Raw genomic sequence first — 25303 nt, forward strand, 5'->3', positions numbered from 1 at the left:
CACTGTGAGGCATAAGCGGTGTGAGTAAGAGAGCTGTGTGAGGGAGAAGCAGTGTGAGGGTTAGAGCTGTGTGAGGGATAAGCGGTGTGAGTGGGAGAGCTGTGTGAAGGAGAAGCGGTGTGAGGGTTAGAGCTGTGTGAGGGATAAGCGGTGTGAGTGGGAGAGCTGTGTGAAGGAGAAGTGGTGTGAGGGTTAGAGCTGTGTGAGGGATAAGCGGTGTGAGTGGGAGAGCTGTGTGAAGGAGAAGTGGTGTGAGGGGAGAGCTGTGTGAGGGAGAAGCGGTGTGAAGGGGAGAGCTGTGTGAGGGATAAGTGGTGTGAGGGGGAGAGCTGAGTGAGGGAGAAGTGGTGTGAGGGGGAGAGCTGAGTGAGGGAGAAGTGGTGTGAGGGGAAGAGCTGTGTGAGGGAGAAGTGGTGTGAGGGGGAGAGCTGTGTAAGGGAAAATCGATGTGAGGGTGAGAGCTTACAAGTCCCAATTTTAGATTTGGAAATGTTTGGAGGTATGGTTAAAGTGGGCTGTAACGGGGCAGAACTGTGTTTCATCAGTTCTATTTAGAGGCGTAACATGTTCTGCCTCCGCCAGACCACCTTGCCCAGCCATTCAACTTTGAACAGGTGTTCGTCCTGGTTGATAACACTGCCCCCACTGTTTGCTGTGCTCCCACATTGAAAGAGGAGGCATGTGGTGCTAGACAGTGACTACCCCAGTCAGTCCCCCTCCAGTGGCACAGACGGCAGGATTGAGACAATGCACGTCTATCCTGCTGTGCAAACAGGAGCCACCAGCGACCTGAGAGGAGACCCGCATGAATGTCGAGTACTGAAACACAAGACAGAAGTAAGAAAGAGGGGGCACATGAGGGTAGACAATACTAGACATGCTGGATGAGTAGGGCGTATGAAGCAAGACACGCTGGATGGGGGAGGCACAAGAAGGAAAATATTCTGTATGGGGGGACACATTTTGGGAAGACACTGTGGATGGGTGGATCCAAATCAGTTTATACATGATGTATGAGTGGGGCATATAAAGGAAGACATGCTGGATGGGGGGGCACTTGTAGAAAGATGCACTGTATGGGGGGCACATTAGTGAAGACATGCTGCAAGCCCCCTTGCTCAAAAAGGGGGCTTGGCCTAAATTAAAGGGGCATGGCCTCACAGGGGTGCTGTGATCGTGAGTCACGCCCCCACTTGTCATCACCAAAGGGGGCATGACCAGCACTCTGTGAGCCGCTGGCATGCCCCCTCTCCCTCTGTCTTCACTGAATAGACATCTATTCACCGCTGCTCCGCTAAGCAGGGCAGCGATGGTAGGAGCCTTCCAACTGCCCCCACCGCGGGACAATGCGGCCCGTAGGTGGGACAGTGGGGCAGTCCCAAAAATATGAGACTGTCCTCCGAAATTCAGGACAGTTGGGAGGTATGCTTAAGCCCCTTCCAGTGATGAAGTGCAACAGAATAGGTGGGGTGTGAGCAGACCCGACTCACTGACTGGCTGAGTAGCTTGACCTCAACTGTCAATTAGCAGTCCAGCCCCACCCCAGCACTGATTCACATCAGATCACTGAGCATAGCAACGCAGGTGAACCTGGATGCTGGTGGCCATGCATGCATATTGTAATCTTTTGTCCACTGATTCAGTTTCTGGCTTCAGTGCAGCAAATGCTCTTCTATGCATGGGTGGCAGCACAGGTATTCAATAGCAACAACCATCGATGGTAGGGTAATACATGGTTTCTCTAACCATCAATGGTTACCAATGGCCAGCCCTAGCCTGATACAGCCTCAGATGAGCAGCAGTCTGTACTGATCTCTCACTGCTGCCACCTCTGTACATACATGGGATTGATCAGTGAGCCAGAGACTGGAGACTAATGATAAATACCTACAGAGAGCGGCCTGTAGGAGTCACCTACTATAGCATAGGGTGCTTGTTGTTATATTCTATTCTCTTATACTCAGTATTCAGTATATACAATATTTAGCTTTTCCAGGAAAAAAGGTTATAGTGGAAAACAAAGAGAAAGAGACCAATCAATCACTAATACCTAATCATATGCCAATTTTTACTGTAAGTAAAGTAAAACTTAAATGTATGTATCTATGGATATATATATATATATATATATATATATATTTATATATAAAATTAAAGTTCAGAATCATCAATGTATCAATTATGTATTATCTTGGCATGTGTTGTAAGGTTGAATTTAATTGTGTCTTCTGCAGATTTGTGTTTTGTGACTTTCCTCTAACAGAAGAACAAAGATATGGTGGTGAAGGCAGTTTATCTGGGTTGTTTAAACAGTGTCAGATGAAGGAACTAGAGTAAGTTACACTTTTCTATTGAATTACAATGTTTTCCACCCATGGATGCTGCTTTCTGATGCCCATTCAATGGATAACAGCTTGAAACAGCTGCAAACACCTGGAAGTGGTGACCACAGCTCAGTTTATGTGCTCATGCACAAAGCTCAGACTACTTCTGTGTGTGTGCACTTAGTAACCATCAGCAGTTACACTATTGAATGGTTGATGCAATGGCGAGTAATTAATCAGCTCAGCCTTTGCTGCAGGCACAGATAAATGACACATATTAGATGACCCCAGTGGCACAAGTTCACGCCAGGCACCTGGAGGCAAGATAATGGATGGTGCCCACTACCTACAAGCCAAGCCCACAACACACAGAGACACATTGCCCCCATCACCAACATCCCAACTTCATCAGTACCCAAAGACAAACTCCCCCTCTAACACCCCAACCTCAGCAGCACCCATAGTTACTCTCATCTCAAGCTAAGCAACACCCAGAGTTTCACTCACCCTGCAACAAACACCCTAGCAGCAACTAGAGACACAATACCCCTAGTGGTGGTTTTAGGTGCAAGCTATGGGGACATTGCCACAGTCACCCCGCTGGTGCCCTCCCGCACCCTGCACAATTACATCAGCTGCAGCAGGCACCATGGGCTGCGTGTGTGCCCGCCTGCAGTTGACACGAAAGAGAAGGACATGGTAATGCAGAGCACAGAGTCCTACTTGACCTCTTGTGTCTGGAGGAGAGCAGGGAGACAGATGCTAAAGGTCCTACTTGACCTCTTGTGTCTGGAGGAGAGCAGGGAGACAGATGCTAAAGGTCCTACTTGACCTCTAGCATCTGACAGCACTGGAAATGCTGGCAGCAGGAGAAAATACAGAAATGCATCTTCTCCTATGGAAACCCCTGAGAGCGAGCATGAACCCCCTAGCAACGAGTAGGAAACCACTGGCAATGAGCATGAGACCCCTGGTAATGAGCATGAGACCCTTGACAATGACCAGGAAACCCCTGGCAATAAGCATGGAACCCAGAGCATGAAACCCCTGCCAACAAACATGAAACCTTTGGCAATGAGCATGAGACCCCTGGGAGCAACTATGAGACCCCTGACAGTGAGCATGAGACCCCTGGCAATGAGCAAAATACCCTTAGCAACAAGCATGGAACCCAGATCATGAAATCCTTGGCAACAAGCATAAGACCCTTGGCAACAGGCAGGAAACCCCTAGCAGTGAGCATGAGACCCCTGGCAATGAGCAGGAAACCACTGACAATGATCATGGAACCCAGAGCATGAAACCCTTGGCAGTAAGCATGAGAACCCTGACAATGAGCATGAGACCCCTGGCAGTGGACAGTTCATTTTAAAGTAATTAGAAGCCTTACTGTGGGGCAACATTTGTAAGAGACATTATTGTGTGTGGTGCATATAATGGCGGTAGGCACATAACTGTATGTTGTATAATGTGTAATGGGCATTATAGTGTATGGCATAATATGTGCCATAGTAAGTAATGGTCATTATGGTGTGTGGCAAAACTTATGATGGGCATTATGGTGTGTGGCATAAGTTGTAATAGGCATTACGGTGTGTGGCATAACATGTAATGGGTAGTACAGTGTGTGGCATACTGTTATGGCACCCCGGAAAGTGGTGTGTGTGCCCCTTTAAAAGCTTATTTACAGTGACTGCATCAGTGAAGGTGAAGTGCTGATACAGACCCTACTTCAATCACATGGTCCAGATACTGAATGCAGATTGGACAAGGTAGTCTGGAAGCAGAGGAGCCTTGTGGGAAGAAGAAGGAAGAGTCTGGTGGAAGTGGTTGGAGGTGCTGGACACGCTGATTGAGGAGTGGTGAGGGAGTAAGAGATGCAGGGTGCTATTGGGAAGCAGAGAGCCAAGGGAGTGAGCGAGAGTGAGATGTCAAAGCCAGAGACCGGACACCACCAGGCCTAGTGAAAGGAGTGGATGCCGCGGCCATCTTGTGCAGTGAGGAACTGCTGAAACAGGTCCAGCAAGTGAATGCCTCTACTATAGAAGTTCTGAGTGAGAACACAGAGACTGTTATTCTCACAAACCACAGACAAATCAATTACCAAGACCATATATCCAATTTGTCACAAACTGCACCATGTAAAGGAAGCAGGCAGTATAATACAGCCTTACAACACACCATCTGACAAATCAGCCCCTGTTTGATTATACTGTAGCTAATACAACCACTCCATGCTTAAACACTGTTGGTAAATATACTGTATTAGTGATCATGGAAGAGAAAGATACTGAGGGGGTAATTCTGACCTAATCGTAGCAGCAAATTTGTTAGCAATTGTGCAAAACTGTGTGCACTGCAGGGGGGGGGGGGCAGATATAACATGTGCAGAGAGAGTTAGATTTGGATGGGGTGTGTTCAAACTAGAGATGTGCGGAAGGTACTTTTCGTGTTTTGTGTTTTGGTTATGGATCTGGATCCCCGCCCGTGTTTTGGATCTGGATAGATTTTGCCAAAACCACCTTTTCAGGTATTGCTTTTGGTTTTGGTTTTGTGTCTGGATGATTTTTAAATAAAATATATAAAAACAGCTAAAATCACAGAATTTGGGGGTAATTTTGATCCTACGGTATTATTAACCTAAATAGCATTCATTTCCACTCATTTCCAGTCTATTCTGAACACCTCACAATATTGTTATTAGGCTTAAAAGTTGCACCGAGGTCGCTGGATGACTAAGCTAAGCGACACAAGTGTGCGGCACAAACACCTGGCCCATCTAGGAGCGGCACTGTAGTGGCAAGCAGGATGGCAATTTTTCAAAAACTAGGCCCCAAACAGCACATCATGCAAAGAAGTAAAAGAGGTGCAATGAGGTTGCTGTATGACTAAGCTAAGTGACACAAGTGTGTGGCACATACACCTGGCCCATCTAGGAGTGGCACTGCAGTGTCAGACAGGATGGCACTTAAAAAAACTAGTCCCAAACAGCACATGATGCAAATAAAAAAGAGGTGCACCAAGGTCGCTGGATGGCTAAGCTAATCGATACAAGTGTGCAGCACAAACACCTGGCCCATCTAGGAGTGGCACTGCAGTGGCAGACAGGTTGGCACTTTTCAAAATCTAGGTCCCAAACAGCACATCATGCAAAGAAGTAAAATAGGTGCAGTGAGGTCGCTGGATGACTAAGAAAGCGACCCAAGTGTGCGGCATAAAACACCTGGCCCATCTAGGATTGGCACTGCAGTGTCAGACAGGATGGCACTTTTAAAAACTAGGCCCTAAAGAGCACATAATGCAATGAAAAAAAGAGGTGCAATGAGGTAGCTGGTGTCAGGAACCACGGTTCATGCAATGCTCGCACACGCCACTTACCGCCACGCTGGTATATTCTGTGCCGCAGATCAGCCGCTGGTGCTTTCTGTGGTTACTAGCATGATTTTCACTGACTCTGGCAGAGTCACATGATCCAGAGTCACATGATCCAGGCATCCAGGTAATTACTTCCTAGTTCTGTGCATGCTGCTGCTGCTGCTGCTGCATCCAATCAGCATCCTTTTGGGGGAATATAAGCAGGCTTCCCAGAGTCCTCATTGCCTTGAACAACTTGTCAGTTCTCCTGCAAGTTCTCCAGCGTCGCCCTCAAGGCTCCAGGAATGCTCCAGAGATCTGTTTACCTGTGTCCTGCTGTACCTGCCTTTTCCGGTTACTGACCTGCAGCCAGAGACTTCCACTATCTCCATCTCAGTGTGTTACCAGTCTGCGGTGCTCAGTCCAAGATTCCCCTCACAGGCTCTGGATATCCTCAGCTACCCAAGTACTCCTGAGTTCACCATCTCCGTCTTTTCACGTCACCATCGGACTCACTATCGGTGGTTAAGCACTTCAGTATAATCCGGTATTAAGCATTCCTGTATACCCGAGTGTCTCACAGCCTCCACAGAGGAACCTGAGCAGAGGGCCGTGACCTGCCTGGCAGATGCAGCGAAGACCATATCCCCTGGTGGGGGTCACTGGCGAAAACCCCTAGCGAGTTAGACTCCGCGCCTCTGCAACAGGTCTCGCAAATTCTCTGTGCACACTGTGTAATCTTCTAGAGTGCTCCAGCATATGACTTGTCCATATCTCAAGTCTCCTAACTTCTGCCTCCCTGTGCCCTCCACTGGCTCACCCAGGTCATTACTGGGAACACAATCAGACCAGCCCATGACAGCTAGATGACTAAGCTAAGCGAAACAAGTGGGCGGCACAAATACCTTGCCCATCTAGGATTGGCACTGCAGTGTCAGACAGTATGGCACTTTTCAAAATTAGGCCCCAAAGAGCACATAATGCAAAGAAAAAAGAGGTGCAACGAGGACGCTGGATGACTAAGCTAAGAGACACAAGTGGACGGCACAAACACCTGGCCCATCTAGGAATGGCACTGCAGTGTCAGACAGGATGACAATTTTATAAACTAGGCCCCAAAGAGAACATAATGCAAAGAAAAAAAGAGGTGCAAGATGGAATTGTCATTGGATTCTCCCACCCACCCGTATGTTGTATAAACAGGATGTCAAAGTCAGAAAAATGTCTCTATGCACGTTGCCATATTTGCACCGCACACTGGTCCATGCTGCGCATGCGTGCGCTTTCCCGTGTCTGCGCATACCCGCTAGTGCGTGCACCCGCTCGCACGGTATGTGCATTTACGGTAAAGAGTATGTAGTCGTAGCGTGCGACTCAGTCGTTACAAATGTTCAATATTAATGTAGTTTATAGATCATGGTCCCTTTGATAGATTCTGAAAGTTTGGTTAAAATAGAACGTCCCTGAGCCGAGGAATCCCTCTTTACATCGTACGAAGGGTCTAACAGGAATCATACAGCAGTGTTTGGTACCCATCGGAAGAGTATTTAATCAGCAATATTCCGGTGTTGGTTTGGAGCGGATTAATCGCTCGTGCGAATAGTTATGGACATAACAAGTTATGTCTATTTTCTATTATCATTTGTTCTTACTTAGTCATGCATCAGTGGGTCTCAAATGGCTCTTTGACCTCAGAGATCCCCCAAACAATAGTTTGCATGTTAAGAGGGCCTCATATCTACACATGCATAAGGTAATCACAAGAATAGTAATTGAAGATCAATTGTACTCCAAATCAGTATCTTTCCCGCAGACGGAGTGCAATAGCCTTTAATTACATTGAGCTTTGAGACTCAATGGAGAAGACCAACACCTGTGTTTACAAATGGGGCTGGATTTGTATACAGGAAAATAAGGGCTGAGACGTCATTGTCTCAATTGAAAGTGGACATCATGAATATAGAGCAGAACCCAGACAGGATTCTGTTTTGTATTCGTCAAACAATAAGCTCTCCAGAAGACAGGAATGTGCTGGTCATCACCCATTGTGTTACCTAACTTAGGCCACTGATACAAGACAGTTTACCTGTATGAATCAACCTATGACCTTTGTTATAATGCGAAGCCGAATTCCTGCGTCCAATGGACAGTGAGACTGTAGGGACCATTAGATTGCATTGTGTGTGGGGCATAAATAGGCAGGCCGACCATATCCAAACACACTCTCTCATCAACGGTTATCTGCTGATAATCGGGAGCTGGATATCGAGGCGCAGGCGATCATACCCTTTGTGCGTAAGTTCTCTCCGTAATCATTGTCTTTCTGTGAGCCAATTTCTCTCTCCCTCTCTCTATCTCTCTCTCCTCGTTTCTCTTATATATCTCATAGTATTATAGTATTGTATTGTATTGCATTTAGGTCAGTGTAGTATTGTCTTTTTGTAATTATTGTTTAGATCTGTGGTTAGGAAGTCTCTGTTATATTGTAGCGTATCATATGTACTGTTATCCTTTTTTTACAAGTATATTAGATATAATACAGTTAATAGGCTTTGGAACCCTAAACCAGTATCTGTGTATTTTCTATAGTGTTAAGTGTTCACTTGAGCGTCGGTGACGCACAAGCAGCTTTGTAGTTAGTCAGGTTACACAAGGTTGCACTTACACCCTGTACTCACATTAAGGTATGCAGTGTATTTCATTGATATAAGGTTTTACATAAAGGTATAGTGTTGTGAGCGTCTGCATCGCTGGTGACCTCCTCGTGGTCTCGAGCGTAAGCTACGCCATAGCGAATCATTTCCCTAGACATAACCAATAACGTGTCCTGTGATCACTGGGCCGCGAGCGAACGTGACGCTTGAGCGTCTCGCCTACGGCTGAGCGATCGTTACGCAAATAGCGTACCATTACGGTACTTCTTAAGTAAACAGCGTACAGTGTTCTTAGACTTCTTAAGGTGTTTTATACGACAAGGAATTTAGCATTGTCAATTGGGGGCGTGTCCTATCCTTCTCATATCTGCACTGGGTAGATCAGCAGACATTATCCCTCCAGCAAAGGGTGGGAGGTTGTCTCGCAGTTGCTGACGGGATAAGCGTCTGCTTTCGCTTAGATTAAGAGTGCTGAAGGAATCCGGGACCGGAAGTAAGAACAAAACGCTTGTGTCTTTTAAAAACTGTTTATTTCTCTTCTGTCTTGTGTACACACGCACGCATACATATATCTGCATTTCTTTTTCAAAATTTCGTATATCACTATTCCTGTTTGCCAATTTTATAGTTGATAGGAAGTGCTAAAAGAGATTTGCTGTTATTTCATAGTAGAGGTAATAGTTAAAGTATAGACAAACACACAGCTTGTCAGTGTGGTGCGCGGTAGATGATAAAGGATCCTCTACATTGATAAAAGTAGAAATTGTGTTACGGTGGATCTTTTCTTTGCATACACGTGTCCCTAACAAAGGACTAGCGTACGCAATCCAAAGGCAGACGCACGCAGCGTACATTACGCAACGGAGCGTCTGGTTACGCCTACGTAGCTCAAACTGTGATAAAGGTAAATAACGCAAGGCGATAAATAACACAAATTGATTTCAGCTTTCCAAAACTTAGTTTAAATACCTTGTTTTACTGTAATACCTCTGGGGAGAGCTATCAGACTACGGGAAATGATTTTTCTGATCAGAAAACTATAAGAATGATATTGGGTTGAAAACGGTATGAGTGTATTGAATCCCGCTTTGTGGACTTTGTGATCTATGTGATAATCCCGCTTTGTGAACTTTGTGATCTATGTGGAATGTGATGAGCACGATCTGAGTGAAAACGTGCAACAGAGTGTGATAAAGTTTTCGTTGTATTACGCTCTGGCTGTTTTGGAGCACAGTAGGGAGACTCCAATGATCCTACCATTTATGGGCAACAAGTGTCTATAAGTGGTACGATTGGACCGCACGGTTGTATGTGTGACCAATAACGCAACGGGATATGAGGTCGTATATCCATGCGTAAATCTTGCCCTCATACGTGTTGTAGGGAGCACAAGCAAGCGTGATTTGTGTAAAGAAAAAGGAAGGGAATTTTCTCAGGAAAATCTCTAGAGATAGGGCCTGCAACGGCTACACGTGTCTGCTAGAAGGCGGACCGGAGATACCCGGAGCAGAAGAAGTTCAGTGGAAGAGCTTTAAGGATTTCCAACGAAGTTCTGTGTTTGGTGCATTTTAGGAAGTTTTTTTCTGTGTTAAAAAGGTCCACAATGGCAGCCAAGTGCACAATACAGAGACGGTCGGAGGTCAGGATTCAGACTCCAGAGGCTTGCAGACCCCGAGGGTCTGCTCGGTTAGTAATGTGGGGGAAATATGGTCCCCACTCTGAGACCTTTTGTGATGAATGGACACGAATGACTGCGGGGGATAAGGCACCATTTCCCGGGATAGGTAGTTTTGACTCAGAGGTGTTGCATAATTTAAGGCGAAGGATATGTCTCATCAAATCAGCAAAGAGACGAATCAAGCATTATGATTGTTTACAAATATGGCAACAGGAGAGTGAAATGCAAAGAAATATAACTTACTTACCTAACTTTCATCTTGAGAGAGGAGAAGTGGCAATGGAGGGGATTGTGGTTGCGGAGAGAAGCACAAGGGTGAACAATAAAAATGCTCTTAGCAACAGTAGTACAGATAATAAGAATAAGTGTAATAAATGTAACAAAGATAATTGTAATACTGTTGAATGTACAACTATTAACCCATGCAAGTCGCACCCCATGTTAAACTTTCCTCAGGAACACCAACCAGAAAGTGAACCAAGAACGATGTCGGCACCTCTTTCAGAAGTCATCACACAAGACGTCCAGGTGGACACGACCCAGCCGGTAAAAACTGTAATCAAACCCCCTAATGGAGGGTCAGGTGAGGTCGTGTTCACAGGTATGTATGGTAATATACATCACACACAAACAAATGTACCTTATATCCTAGAATCAATTCAGAATGACATTACTGGACTTAATCCTGTTAGGGTAATTGCAGTACCAAATGGGGAAACTGACTCTTCAGGAATCACTCCTGTCAGGAACATCGCCATGTACTGCCCTTTTTCCCGAACAGAATTAAGAGCAATTCTGTCTGAATTTCCTGATCCCAGGAAAGACTTAGTTGCTTGTCAAAGGTACATTAGAGTGCTAGGACATACTGCAGAGCCAAGTAACAAAGATTGGAGGACAGTTTTGAGGGCATGTTTACCCCCCGATGTTGATTCATTGAAATTTATCACTGATTGTAAGCTAGATGAGGAAGTGCCACTAACAAACAAGTATAACCAAGATAATATAAAAAGAATCAATCTACAGTTGAAAGAATATTTTCCTACAGTAGCAAAGTGGAATAAAATCTATACAATAAGACAAAAAGAAGGTGAATCCGCAGAAGAGTATTTTCACCGGGCTCTGCAGGATATGGCTAGGTACACTGGTATAGATGACATTGAAACTAATGTACACCACAGAGAGGTAGCTGTGTCCGTATTAGCGAGCAACTTGAAAGACACACTAAAAATTAGGGTACAAACTTCAATACCTCATTGGAGAGGTATCTCGGTGGCGGCATTAAGAGAGTCCGCTATCGAGCATGACCGAAATATCCAAAGAACCAGGGAAGCGCAGGGAGAGCGGTTGATGACACTGAACATCCAAGCACTAGAGGATGCATCAAGTCGACCGGAACCCCAGGCCCCTAGCACATGGAGAAGGCCAAGGATTTGTTACCATTGTAGAAGAGAAGGGCATTATGCCAACAACTGTAATAACCCACATAAAGTTAGACCCCCTAGACCAAGAAATGAGCAAAGTTACAACATACACCATTATAATCAGGGATCATATAGGAAGAATTTTGGGCCACACCCATAAAATATAGTCAAGAAAGGCGATCATTAGGACTGATGGTAAGCCTGAGGTAACGATTAATAAAGTGGGAGGTCATTCACTAAAGACACAGGGATGACCAGGTGAAACGTTGTAAATGTATTTGTGAAAAATGTTTTTTTCTCTCTCTCTCTCTATCCCCATCTATGACGAGTATTGGTAAGAATTCACACATTGCATATCAACTTGGTCCTTGCAGAAGTCTACCAAACCCCAGCATAACCTCCGCCACAATGTATTTCTGGCCAGATACAGACAATGGAGTAATGCAGGAGCTGGTGGGGAGGGACTGCTCAAGGAGACCATTAGACACATAGATATGACAGCCTAATAAGTCTGACAATGTTTTTCTAATGCTAACAATGTTTTCTTAATGTTGACAATGTTTAAAAATGCTTTGTTTCTCTTTTCTTATTGGTGGTTATTGTCGAGTTATGTAATGTATATATGCACATGAATTGTTCTCTATCTCTTTTGTTTTTTTTTGTTGTCTCTCTCTTCCCACTCATGTTTCCATGGTTTAAAGATGGTATGTCACCCCTCAGTTGGACCTATGGTAATGCCAGATTTTTGCTCCTTAACAGAAAGATCGCTGGATGGGAAGGAATATTGCATCACCAGAATGTTCGTTTGGAAGACTGAGAGACAGCACCTTTTGAGAGGACAGCAGAACAAGAAGAACAACAAGACGAGAGAACTTATTATCGTAACAAGTTCTCTCCCCCTCAGACGGTTTTCTTATACCCCCTTTACAAACTTCTTCTTTTCTCCTCCTGTAAGATGGACTTGCCCCAAGAGACTGTGATATGGATTTTTCCGTTAACCATGATGTTGACCAGAGCAGTCTGTTTCGGTGAGAGTACCAGTGAGGTCGAGAAAGGATCCAGAAAGGTCCTGATGACTGAGACGGAGGTGTAAATTTCCAATAGCAACCCAATCACCAAGCAAAGGCGAGTACCGGGCACGATCTAACCACCCTGTTATCTGTAAACATTTTCTTTGAAGGATTGTTAGTTTAAGAAGAAAGACCGTATCTGTAGGCTCTGTAACAAGAATGCCAATCCAGTCTTAATAACCATATGGACCGGCATCCATTGAGTGACTATCACTCTCTAGTGGGTAGCGTATTAAACCAAACAGATTGTTGGGTATGCTCTCAAGTACCTCAGGGTCACAGCAAATCAGGGCTAGTACCATTTCCTTTAACGTTAGGGGAGGTACTTGGGCTAAGTGGTGGGAGACCGGTGGACCGGAGGTTTAACATCTCCAGCCCTCCTAGTTTGAAACTCCACCAATACCATGTGGATAGGTCCCTCTTATGTTTTAATATCTCCAATCCTAGAAAACCGGGAAATTGGGAAGTGTCATGGAGTAACCACACCATGCCCTTTTCACACAGAGCAGATAGAATGCCTACAGATACCGAGCTCGTACGCCACATAGCCAGTAGAGGAAAATCTTTCCGGTATCGATATACCTTAGGAAATAGAATTACTAGAGTTGGAGAAGTATCACCAGGATACTGTGCACATATCGTACAAACTGATACGTGCATTAAGCAGATGGAAGAATTAGGGTCAGGAGATTTCACCTGGAAGGTTTGTAACATGGTCATGTCCTTCTCCGTCCCTTATGTTCTCCCCGATGATGCATATTTCATATGCGGGAGAAAGGCGTACAAGTGGCTTGCCCCTAACTCTGAAGGATTGTGTTATATTGGAAAAGTATTGCCTGAAGTGATGACTGTTACACATGACAAAATGAAGGACATACACCGTGGTGCCCAAGCTCCTTATACTCACACTCACTACGAGCACCTTGTTAAAAGACAACTGTCAGAAAGGTTAGAGCATCCGGCCTCTGATCTTATCCATGAATCCACCGGGATTCAGGTTCTGGTAGCGTTAGATTTCACTCGTACCGCTCGAGGTGTGATGAATTATAGATACATTTCCGCACTCGCCAATTTGTTAGATAATATCACTGAAATGTATGATGACACGTTTAGATACACTGGAAGAGAACTTCAAGCTTACAAAACAGAACTAGTTCAGCATAGGATGGTTCTTAATTACCTTACAGCAGTAACAGGCGGATATTGTGTTACTTTGGCAACACAGTACGGTATAAAGTGTTGCACGTATATCACAAATAGTACCGAGGATCCGGTAGAGGTCATAGACCAAAAGATGGACGATATTCTGCAATTAAAGTGGGAATTTCGTCGAAAACACAATCTCACCCTTGCTGCTGTAGGTAATGAGCTGACTGGTTGGGTGTCATGGTTGAACCCGCGAAATTGGTTCTCCGGTTTAGGAGACTGGGCTCAAGGAGTCATAATGGATGTTGGAAAGTTTCTCCTATGTATTTTGGGGTCGTTATATCTATTGGATTGATATTTAGATGCGGGCAGGCTTTGATGAGGTGCAAGCAAAGTACGAAAGTGATGAGCTTAAGGAGTGAGGAAACTGTAATTAACCTGGATTTGATTTATGACCCAATGCTAGAAACCATGACGTAATGATGTAATGAGTATACGGTCCGTCTTTCACCCATTTCTATGTTTTCCTCCGAGGTACAAAGACCCACGTAGACGAAGGATTTGATGAGCCAAGGGGCCGACAACGGAAAGATGGAAAGAAGAAGAGCAGACGACCTGATATACAAGATTTTGATGGACAATGCCATGGGTACCCCAGTTTCCCTAGGAACTTTAAAATCCCGCTAGCCCAACATTTTTTGTAAATCCATGGACGTTGTTTGCTTTGCTCACGATTTATGAGCAAAAGCACAAAGAAGAAGACTCCAATCAACCGACACCAATCAAGACCTCAATCGACGAACGTACATTAACCTGACATAGAATATCATTGCATTTTCCGTAAGTGTTCTTTATCTTCATCTCTACAACCCTCAGGTAATGACACACATAGTCGATAGGGAATACAGGCACAGATATCAGCAACCACATACCTCCCCCATTCATGTATCATCAACTAAAATGTGCATCCCCATTTTTGTTACAACTGTAAGCCGAAATGAGCTCGGTAGAGTTTGACAGCCCATCCACAGACCCTTAGTACGGGATAAGAAGGAATTCAAATGTATACTTCGCAATACCTCGAAGCTTGATTTACCACACGTACGGCACGATGATACATGACCCTCCAAACATGGACTCATACACACATGCTTCTGCTTTCTCACTAGGTCATACCCTCTTCACACCTACTCCATTCTTCTTCCTCTCCCCACCATGGAAATCAATTAACCCCTGACTTACATTTTTCTCCTTAAATATTTTGAGTGGCAGTTATTATTGACTGCCAAAGGGTGGACTGTCAAAGTCAGAAAAATGTCTCTATGCACGTTGCCATATTTGCACCGCACACTGGTCCATGCTGCGCATGCGTGCGCTTTCCCGTGTCTGCGCATACCCGCTAGTGCGTGCACCCGCTCGCACGGTATGTGCATTTACGGTAAAGAGTATGTAGTCGTAGCGTGCGACTCAGTCGTTACAAATGTTCAATATTAATGTAGTTTATAGATCATGGTCCCTTTGATAGATTCTGAAAGTTTGGTTAAAATAGAACGTCCCTGAGCCGAGGAATCCCTCTTTACATCGTACGAAGGGTCTAACAGGAATCATACAGCAGTGTTTGGTACCCATCGGAAGAGTATTTAATCAGCAATATTCCGGTGTTGGTTTGGAGCGGATTAATCGCTCGTGCGAATAGTTATGGACATAACAAGTTATGTCTATTTTCTATTATCATTTGTTCTTACTTAGTCATGCATCAGTGGGTCTCAAATGGCTCTTTGACCTCAGAGATCCCCCAAACAATAGTTTGCATGTTAAGAGGGCCTCATATCTACACATGCATAAGGTAATCACAAGAATAGTAATTGAAGATCAATTGTACTCCAAATCAGTATCTTTCCCGCAGACGGAGTGCAATAGCCTTTAATTACATTGAGCTTTGAGACTCAATGGAGAAGACCAACACCTGTGTTTACAAATGGGGCTGGATTTGTATACAGGAAAATAAGGGCTGAGACGTCATTGTCTCAATTGAAAGTGGACATCATGAATATAGAGCAGAACCCAGACAGGATTCTGTTTTGTATTCGTCAAACAATAAGCTCTCCAGAAGACAGGAATGTGCTGGTCATCACCCATTGTGTTACCTAACTTAGGCCACTGATACAAGACAGTTTACCTGTATGAATCAACCTATGACCTTTGTTATAATGCGAAGCCGAATTCCTGCGTCCAATGGACAGTGAGACTGTAGGGACCATTAGATTGCATTGTGTGTGGGGCATAAATAGGCAGGCCGACCATATCCAAACACACTCTCTCATCAACGGTTATCTGCTGATAATCGGGAGCTGGATATCGAGGCGCAGGCGATCATACCCTTTGTGCGTAAGTTCTCTCCGTAATCATTGTCTTTCTGTGAGCCAATTTCTCTCTCCCTCTCTCTATCTCTCTCTCCTCGTTTCTCTTATATATCTCATAGTATTATAGTATTGTATTGTATTGCATTTAGGTCAGTGTAGTATTGTCTTTTTGTAATTATTGTTTAGATCTGTGGTTAGGAAGTCTCTGTTATATTGTAGCGTATCATATGTACTGTTATCCTTTTTTTACAAGTATATTAGATATAATACAGTTAATAGGCTTTGGAACCCTAAACCAGTATCTGTGTATTTTCTATAGTGTTAAGTGTTCACTTGAGCGTCGGTGACGCACAAGCAGCTTTGTAGTTAGTCAGGTTACACAAGGTTGCACTTACACCCTGTACTCACATTAAGGTATGCAGTGTATTTCATTGATATAAGGTTTTACATAAAGGTATAGTGTTGTGAGCGTCTGCATCGCTGGTGACCTCCTCGTGGTCTCGAGCGTAAGCTACGCCATAGCGAATCATTTCCCTAGACATAACCAATAACGTGTCCTGTGATCACTGGGCCGCGAGCGAACGTGACGCTTGAGCGTCTCGCCTACGGCTGAGCGATCGTTACGCAAATAGCGTACCATTACGGTACTTCTTAAGTAAACAGCGTACAGTGTTCTTAGACTTCTTAAGGTGTTTTATACGACAAGGAATTTAGCATTGTCAAGGACATGCACACTTTAACAAACCAATCATTTCAGTGACATGGTCTGCCACACAACTGTGGCTGAAATGATTGATTGGTTTGTGCCTCCACAAAAAAAGAAGCAATTAATCCCCCCATCAAAAAAGAAGCAATTAATCTCTACTTGTACAAACTGGCTCTACAGAGGCAAGATGTTGTCCTCATCGTCCGATTCCTCACTCCTTTCAGTGTGTACATCCTCATCCTCACAGAGTATTAATCCGTCCCCAGTGGAATCCACCATCACAGGTCCCTCTATACTTTCTGGAGGCAATTGCTGGTCAAGGTCTTCCCGGAGGAATATATAATTCATTTTGATGAACATCACCTTCTCTACATTTTCTGGAAATAACCTCCTACACCGATCACTGACAAGGATACTGGCTGCACTAAACACTCTTTCAGAGTACACACCGGAAGGGGGGCAACTTAGGTAAAATGAAGCCAGTTTGAGCAAAGGGCATCCAAGTACATACGGACTGTCTGACATGCCAACTTGGATGCTGTCACTCATATAATCCTCCACCATTCTATTAATGGTGACAGCATCATATGCAGTGACATTATACATGTCAGTAATCGTTGGCAGCTCCTTCAGTCCGGACCAGATGTCAGCACTTGCTCCTGACTGCCCTGCATCACCGCCAGTGGGTGGGCTCGTAAATCTTATCCTTTTCCTCGCATCCCCAGTGGTAGGAGAAAATGAAAGAGGAGCTGTTGATGGGTCATGTTCCACTTGAGTTGACAAGTGTTACACCAGCAGGTCTTTGCACCTCTGCAGACTTGTGTCTGCTGGAAAGAGAGATACAATGTAGGCTTTAAATCTAGGATCGAGCATGGTGGCCAAAATGTAGTGCTTTCATTTCAAGAGATTGACCACCCTTAAATCCTGGCAAAGCAAATAAAGGGCTCCATCCACAAGCCCCACATACTTATTGGAATCGCTCCATCTTAGTTCATGCTTCACTTTCTCCAGCTTCTTCTGCAAAAGCCTGATGAGAGGAATGAACTGACTCAAACTGTCAGTGTCTGAACTGACTTCACGTGTGGCAAGTTCGAAGGGTTGGAGAACCTTGCACAAGATGGAAATCATTCTCCACTGCACTTGAGTCAGGTGTATTCCCTCTCCTTTGCCTATATCGTAGGCAGATGTATAGGCTTGAATGGCCTATTGCTGCTCCTCCATCCTCTGAATCATATTCATATACAGTATTGAATTCCACCTCGTTACTACTAGAGATGAGCGGGTTCGGTTTCTTTGAATCCGAACCCGCACGAACTTCACTTTTTTTTTCACGGGTCCGAGCGACTCGGATCTTCCCGCCTTGCTCGGTTAACCCGAGCGCGCCCGAACGTCATCATGACGCTGTCGGATTCTCGCGAGACTCGGATTCTATATAAGGAGCCGCGCGTCGCCGCCATTTTCACACGTGCATTGAGATTGATAGGGAGAGGACGTGGCTGGCGTCCTCTCCATTTAGATTAGATTTAGAAGAGAGAGAGAGAGAGAGATTGCTGTGATACTGTAGATTAGAAGAGAGTGCAGACAGAGTTTAGTGACTGACGACCACAGTGACCAGTGACCACCAGAGACAGTGCAGTTGTTTGTTTTATTTAATATATCCGTTCTCTGCCTGAAAAAACGATACACAGTCACACAGTGACTCAGTCTGTGTGCACTGCTCAGCCCAGTGTGCTGCACATCAATGTATTGTATATAAAGCTTATAATTGTGGGGGAGACTGGGGAGCACTGCAGGTTGTTATAGCAGGAGCCAGGAGTACATGATAAATAATATTATATTAAAATTAAACAGTGCACACTTTTGCTGCAGGAGTGCCACTGCCAGTGTGACTAGTGGTGACCAGTGCCTGACCACCAGTATATTAGTAGTATTGTATACTATCTCTTTATCAACCAGTCTATATTAGCAGCAGACACAGTACAGTGCGGTAGTTCACGGCTGTGGCTACCTCTGTGTCGGCACTCGGCAGGCAGTCCGTCCATCCATAATTGTATTATATACCACCTAACCGTGGTTTTTTTTTTCTTTCTTTATACCGTCGTCATAGTCATACGCAGGGCCGGTTCAAGGGCGCAGAGCGCCCCGGGCAGGAAAGGGGCGTGGCCTAATACAGGGGGCGTGGTGAGTCACGCCCCCTGTACATTGAAAGCGCCGCTTGAATGCTGAGCGGTGCGCGATGACGTCATCGCGCACCGCACAGCAAAAGGTCCTCTCCACGAAGAGAAACTAGACGCTATGCGTCTAGTTCCCTTCGTGGAGAGGACCTTTGCTGTGCGGTGCGCGATGACGTCATCGCGCACCGCTCAGCAGTTACTCTCCACGAAGGGAAACTAGACGCATAGCGTCTAGTTCCCTTCACAGGAGGCGCCGAGGACGGGGACGGCAGCGGGCAGCGGAGGCGGACGGGGGACACAGCGGGCAGCAGTGGCGGATCTTGCCACGGTGCGGCGCCCTCCGGATGGCGCCAGCGCCCTCCGGAAGGCGGCGCCCCGGGCAAAAGTCCTGCTTGCCCGTGGCAAGAACCGCCACTGGTCATACTAGTTGTTACGAGTATACTACTATCTCTTTATCAACCAGTGTACAGTGCGGTAGTTCACGGCTGTGGCTACCTCTGTGTCGGAACTCGGCAGGCAGTCCGTCCATCCATAATTGTATTATAATATATACCACCTAACCGTGGTTTTTTTTTCGTTCTTTATACCGTCGTCATACTAGTTGTTACGAGTATACTACTATCTCTTTATCAACCAGTGTACAGTGCGGTAGTTCACGGCTGTGGCTACCTCTGTGTCGGAACTCGGCAGGCAGTCCGTCCATCCATAATTGTATTATAATATATACCACCTAACCGTGGTTTTTTTTTCGTTCTTTATACCGTCGTCATACTAGTTGTTACGAGTATACTACTATCTCTTTATCAACCAGTGTACAGTGCGGTAGTTCACGGCTGTGGCTACCTCTGTGTCGGCACTCGGCAGGCAGTCCGTCCAACCATAATTGTATTATATACCACCTAACCGTGGTTTTTTTTTCATTCTTTATACCGTCGTCATACTAGTTGTTACGAGTATACTACTATCTCTTTATCAACCAGTGTACAGTGCGGTAGTTCACGGCTGTGGCTACCTCTGTGTCGGCACTCGGCAGCCCGTCCATAATTGTATATACCAGTGACCTAACCGTGGTTTTTTTTTCTTTCTTTATACATACATACTAGTTACGAGTATACTATCTCTTTATCAACCAGTCTATATATTAGCAGCAGACACAGTACAGTGCGGTAGTTCACGGCTGTGGCTACCTCTGTGTCGGCACTCGGCAGCCCGTCCATAATTGTATATACCACCTAACCGTGGTTTTTTTTTCTTTCTTTATACATACATACTAGTTACGAGTATACTATCTCTTTATCAACCAGTCTATATATTAGCAGCAGACACAGTACAGTGCGGTAGTTCACGGCTGTGGCTACCTCTGTGTCGGCACTCGGCAGCCCGTCCATAATTGTATATACCAGTGACCTAACCGTGGTTTTTTTTTCTTTCTTTATACATACATACTAGTTACGAGTATACTATCTCTTTATCAACCAGTCTATATATTAGCAGCAGACACAGTACAGTGCGGTAGTTCACGGCTGTGGCTACCTCTGTGTCGGCACTCGGCAGCCCGTCCATAATTGTATATACCAGTGACCTAACCGTGGTTTTTTTTTCTTTCTTTATACATACATACTAGTTACGAGTATACTATCTCTTTATCAACCAGTCTATATATTAGCAGCAGACACAGTACAGTGCGGTAGTTCACGGCTGTGGCTACCTCTGTGTCGGCACTCGGCAGCCCGTCCATAATTGTATACTAGTATCCAATCCATCCATCTGCATTGTTTACCTGAGGTGCCTTTTAGTTGTGCCTATTAAAATATGGAGAACAAAAATGTTGAGGTTCCAAAATTAGGGAAAGATCAAGATCCACTTCCACCTCGTGCTGAAGCTGCTGCCACTAGTCATGGCCGAGACGATGAAATGCCAGCAACGTCGTCTGCCAAGGCCGATGCCCAATGGCATAGTACAGAGCATGTCAAAACCAAAACACCAAATATCAGTAAAAAAAGGACTCCAAAACCTAAAATAAAATTGTCGGAGGAGAAGCGTAAACTTGCCAATATGCCATTTACCACACGGAGTGGCAAGGAACGGCTGAGGCCCTGGCCTATGTTCATGGCTAGTGGTTCAGCTTCACATGAGGATGGAAGCACTCAGCCTCTCGCTAGAAAAATGAAAAGACTCAAGCTGACAAAAGCACCGCAAAGAACTGTGCGTTCTTTGAAATCCCAAATCCACAAGGAGAGTCCAATTGTGTCGGTTGCGATGCCTGACCTTCCCAACACTGGACGTGAAGAGCATGCGCCTTCCACCATTTGCACGCCCCCTGCAAGTGCTGGAAGGAGCACCCGCAGTCCAGTTCCTGATAGTCAGATTGAAGATGTCAGTGTTGAAGTACACCAGGATGAGGAGGATATGGGTGTTGCTGGCGCTGGGGAGGAAATTGACCAGGAGGATTCTGATGGTGAGGTGGTTTGTTTAAGTCAGGCACCCGGGGAGACACCTGTTGTCCGTGGGAGGAATATGGCCGTTGACATGCCAGGTGAAAATACCAAAAAAATCAGCTCTTCGGTGTGGAGGTATTTCACCAGAAATGCGGACAACAGGTGTCAAGCCGTGTGTTCCCTTTGTCAAGCTGTAATAAGTAGGGGTAAGGACGTTAACCACCTCGGAACATCCTCCCTTATACGTCACCTGCAGCGCATTCATAATAAGTCAGTGACAAGTTCAAAAACTTTGGGTGACAGCGGAAGCAGTCCACTGACCAGTAAATCCCTTCCTCTTGTAACCAAGCTCACGCAAACCACCCCACCAACTCCCTCAGTGTCAATTTCCTCCTTCCCCAGGAATGCCAATAGTCCTGCAGGCCATGTCACTGGCAAGTCTGACGAGTCCTCTCCTGCCTGGGATTCCTCCGATGCATCCTTGCGTGTAACGCCTACTGCTGCTGGCGCTGCTGTTGTTGCCGCTGGGAGTCGATGGTCATCCCAGAGGGGAAGTCGTAAGCCCACTTGTACTACTTCCAGTAAGCAATTGACTGTTCAACAGTCCTTTGCGAGGAAGATGAAATATCACAGCAGTCATCCTACTGCAAAGCGGATAACTGAGTCCTTGACAACTATGTTGGTGTTAGACGTGCGTCCGGTATCCGCCGTTAGTTCACAGGGAACTAGACAATTTATTGAGGCAGTGTGCCCCCGTTACCAAATACCATCTAGGTTCCACTTCTCTAGGCAGGCGATACCGAGAATGTACACGGACGTCAGAAAAAGACTCACCAGTCTCCTAAAAAATGCAGTTGTACCCAATGTCCACTTAACCACGGACATGTGGACAAGTGGAGCAGGGCAGGGTCAGGACTATATGACTGTGACAGCCCACTGGGTAGATGTATGGACTCCCGCCGCAAGAACAGCAGCGGCGGCACCAGTAGCAGCATCTCGCAAACGCCAACTCTTTCCTAGGCAGGCTACGCTTTGTATCACCGCTTTCCAGAATACGCACACAGCTGAAAACCTCTTACGGCAACTGAGGAAGATCATCGCGGAATGGCTTACCCCAATTGGACTCTCCTGTGGATTTGTGGCATCGGACAACGCCAGCAATATTGTGTGTGCATTAAATATGGGCAAATTCCAGCACGTCCCATGTTTTGCACATACCTTGAATTTGGTGGTGCAGAATTTTTTTTAAAACGACAGGGGCGTGCAAGAGATGCTGTCGGTGGCCAGAAAAATTGCGGGACACTTTCGGCGTACAGGCACCACGTACAGAAGACTGGAGCACCACCAAAAACTACTGAACCTGCCCTGCCATCATCTGAAGCAAGAAGTGGTAACGAGGTGGAATTCAACCCTCTATATGCTTCAGAGGTTGGAGGAGCAGCAAAAGGCCATTCAAGCCTATACAATTGAGCACGATATAGGAGATGGAATGCACCTGTCTCAAGTGCAGTGGAGAATGATTTCAACGTTGTGCAAGGTTCTGATGCCCTTTGAACTTGCCACACGTGAAGTCAGTTCAGACACTGCCAGCCTGAGTCAGGTCATTCCCCTCATCAGGCTTTTGCAGAAGAAGCTGGAGGCATTGAAGAAGGAGCTAAAAGGGAGCGATTCCGCTAGGCATGTGGGACTTGTGGATGCAGCCCTTAATTCGCTTAACAAGGATTCACGGGTGGTCAATCTGTTGAAATCAGAGCACTACATTTTGGCCACCGTGCTCGATCCTAGATTTAAAGCCTACCTTGGATCTCTCTTTCCGGCAGACACAGGTCTGCTGGGGTTGAAAGACCTGCTGGTGACAAAATTGTCAAGTCAAGCGGAACGCGACCTGTCAACATCTCCTCCTTCACATTCTCCCGCAACTGGGGGTGCGAGGAAAAGGCTCAGAATTCCGAGCCCACCCGCTGGCGGTGATGCAGGGCAGTCTGGAGCGACTGCTGATGCTGACATCTGGTCCGGACTGAAGGACCTGACAACGATTACGGACATGTCGTCTACTGTCACTGCATATGATTCTCTCAACATTGATAGAATGGTGGAGGATTATATGAGTGACCGCATCCAAGTAGGCACGTCACACAGTCCGTACTTATACTGGCAGGAAAAAGAGGCAATTTGGAGGCCCTTGCACAAACTGGCTTTATTCTACCTAAGTTGCCCTCCCACAAGTGTGTACTCCGAAAGAGTGTTTAGTGCCGCCGCTCACCTTGTCAGCAATCGGCGTACGAGGTTACATCCAGAAAATGTGGAGAAGATGATGTTCATTAAAATGAATTATAATCAATTCCTCCGCGGAGACATTGACCAGCAGCAATTGCCTCCACAAAGTACACAGGGAGCTGAGATGGTGGATTCCAGTGGGGACGAATTGATAATCTGTGAGGAGGGGGATGTACACGGTGATATATCGGAGGGTGAAGATGAGGTGGACATCTTGCCTCTGTAGAGCCAGTTTGTGCAAGGAGAGATTAATTGCTTCTTTTTTGGGGGGGGTCCAAACCAACCCGTCATATCAGTCACAGTCGTGTGGCAGACCCTGTCACTGAAATGATGGGTTGGTTAAAGTGTGCATGTCCTGTTTTGTTTATACAACATAAGGGTGCGTGGGAGGGCCCAAGGATAATTCCATCTTGCACCTCTTTTTTCTTTTCTTTTTCTTTGCATCATGTGCTGATTGGGGAGGGTTTTTTGGAAGGGACATCCTGCGTGACACTGCAGTGCCACTCCTAAATGGGCCCGGTGTTTGTGTCGGCCACTAGGGTCGCTAATCTTACTCACACAGTCAGCTACCTCATTGCGCCTCTTTTTTTCTTTGCGTCATGTGCTGTTTGGGGAGGGTTTTTTGGAAGGGACATCCTGCGTGACACTGCAGTGCCACTCCTAGATGGGCCCGGTGTTTGTGTCGGCCACTAGGGTCGCTTAGCTTACTCACACAGCTACCTCATTGCGCCTCTTTTTTTCTTTGCGTCATGTGCTGTTTGGGGAGGGTTTTTTGGAAGGGCCATCCTGCGTGACACTGCAGTGCCACTCCTAGATGGGCCCGGTGTTTGTGTCGGCCACTAGGGTCGCTAATCTTACTCACACAGTCAGCTACCTCATTGCGCCTCTTTTTTTCTTTGCGTCATGTGCTGTTTGGGGAGGGTTTTTTGGAAGGGCCATCCTGCGTGACACTGCAGTGCCACTCCTAGATGGGCCCGGTGTTTGTGTCGGCCACTAGGGTCGCTAATCTTACTCACACAGTCAGCTACCTCATTGCGCCTCTTTTTTTCTTTGCGTCATGTGCTGTTTGGGGAGGGTTTTTTGGAAGGGCCATCCTGCGTGACACTGCAGTGCCACTCCTAGATGGGCCCGGTGTTTGTGTCGGCCACTAGGGTCGCTAATCTTACTCACACAGTCAGCTACCTCATTGCGCCTCTTTTTTTCTTTGCGTCATGTGCTGTTTGGGGAGGGTTTTTTGGAAGGGCCATCCTGCGTGACACTGCAGTGCCACTCCTAGATGGGCCCGGTGTTTGTGTCGGCCACTAGGGTCGCTAATCTTACTCACACAGTCAGCTACCTCATTGCGCCTCTTTTTTTCTTTGCGTCATGTGCTGTTTGGGGAGGGTTTTTTGGAAGGGCCATCCTGCGTGACACTGCAGTGCCACTCCTAGATGGGCCCGGTGTTTGTGTCGGCCACTAGGGTCGCTAATCTTACTCACACAGCTACCTCATTGCGCCTCTTTTTTTCTTTGCGTCATGTGCTGTTTGGGGAGGGTTTTTTGGAAGGGACATCCTGCGTGACACTGCAGTGCCACTCCTAGATGGGCCCGGTGTTTGTGTCGGCCACTAGGGTCGCTTATCTTACTCACACAGCGACCTCGGTGCAAATTTTAGGACTAAAAATAATATTGTGAGGTGTGAGGTATTCAGAATAGACTG

At 46.0% G+C, this 25303-nt stretch overlaps 1 protein-coding gene across 1 annotated transcript in view; it reads left to right on the forward strand.

Moving 5' to 3' along the window:
• Nucleotides 1-25303, forward strand: part of LOC135054728 (NACHT, LRR and PYD domains-containing protein 3-like) — a 470020-nt gene that overhangs the window by 198960 nt on the left and 245757 nt on the right. Inside the window, exon 7 of the mRNA XM_063958025.1 lies at nucleotides 2235-2333. Within this exon, the coding sequence (XP_063814095.1) occupies nucleotides 2235-2333 (99 nt within the window). The remainder of the gene's footprint in view (nucleotides 1-2234; nucleotides 2334-25303) is intronic.

Source organism: Pseudophryne corroboree, chromosome 3, assembly GCF_028390025.1.
Source record: "Pseudophryne corroboree isolate aPseCor3 chromosome 3, aPseCor3.hap2, whole genome shotgun sequence".
Lineage (NCBI taxonomy): Eukaryota > Metazoa > Chordata > Amphibia > Anura > Myobatrachidae > Pseudophryne > Pseudophryne corroboree.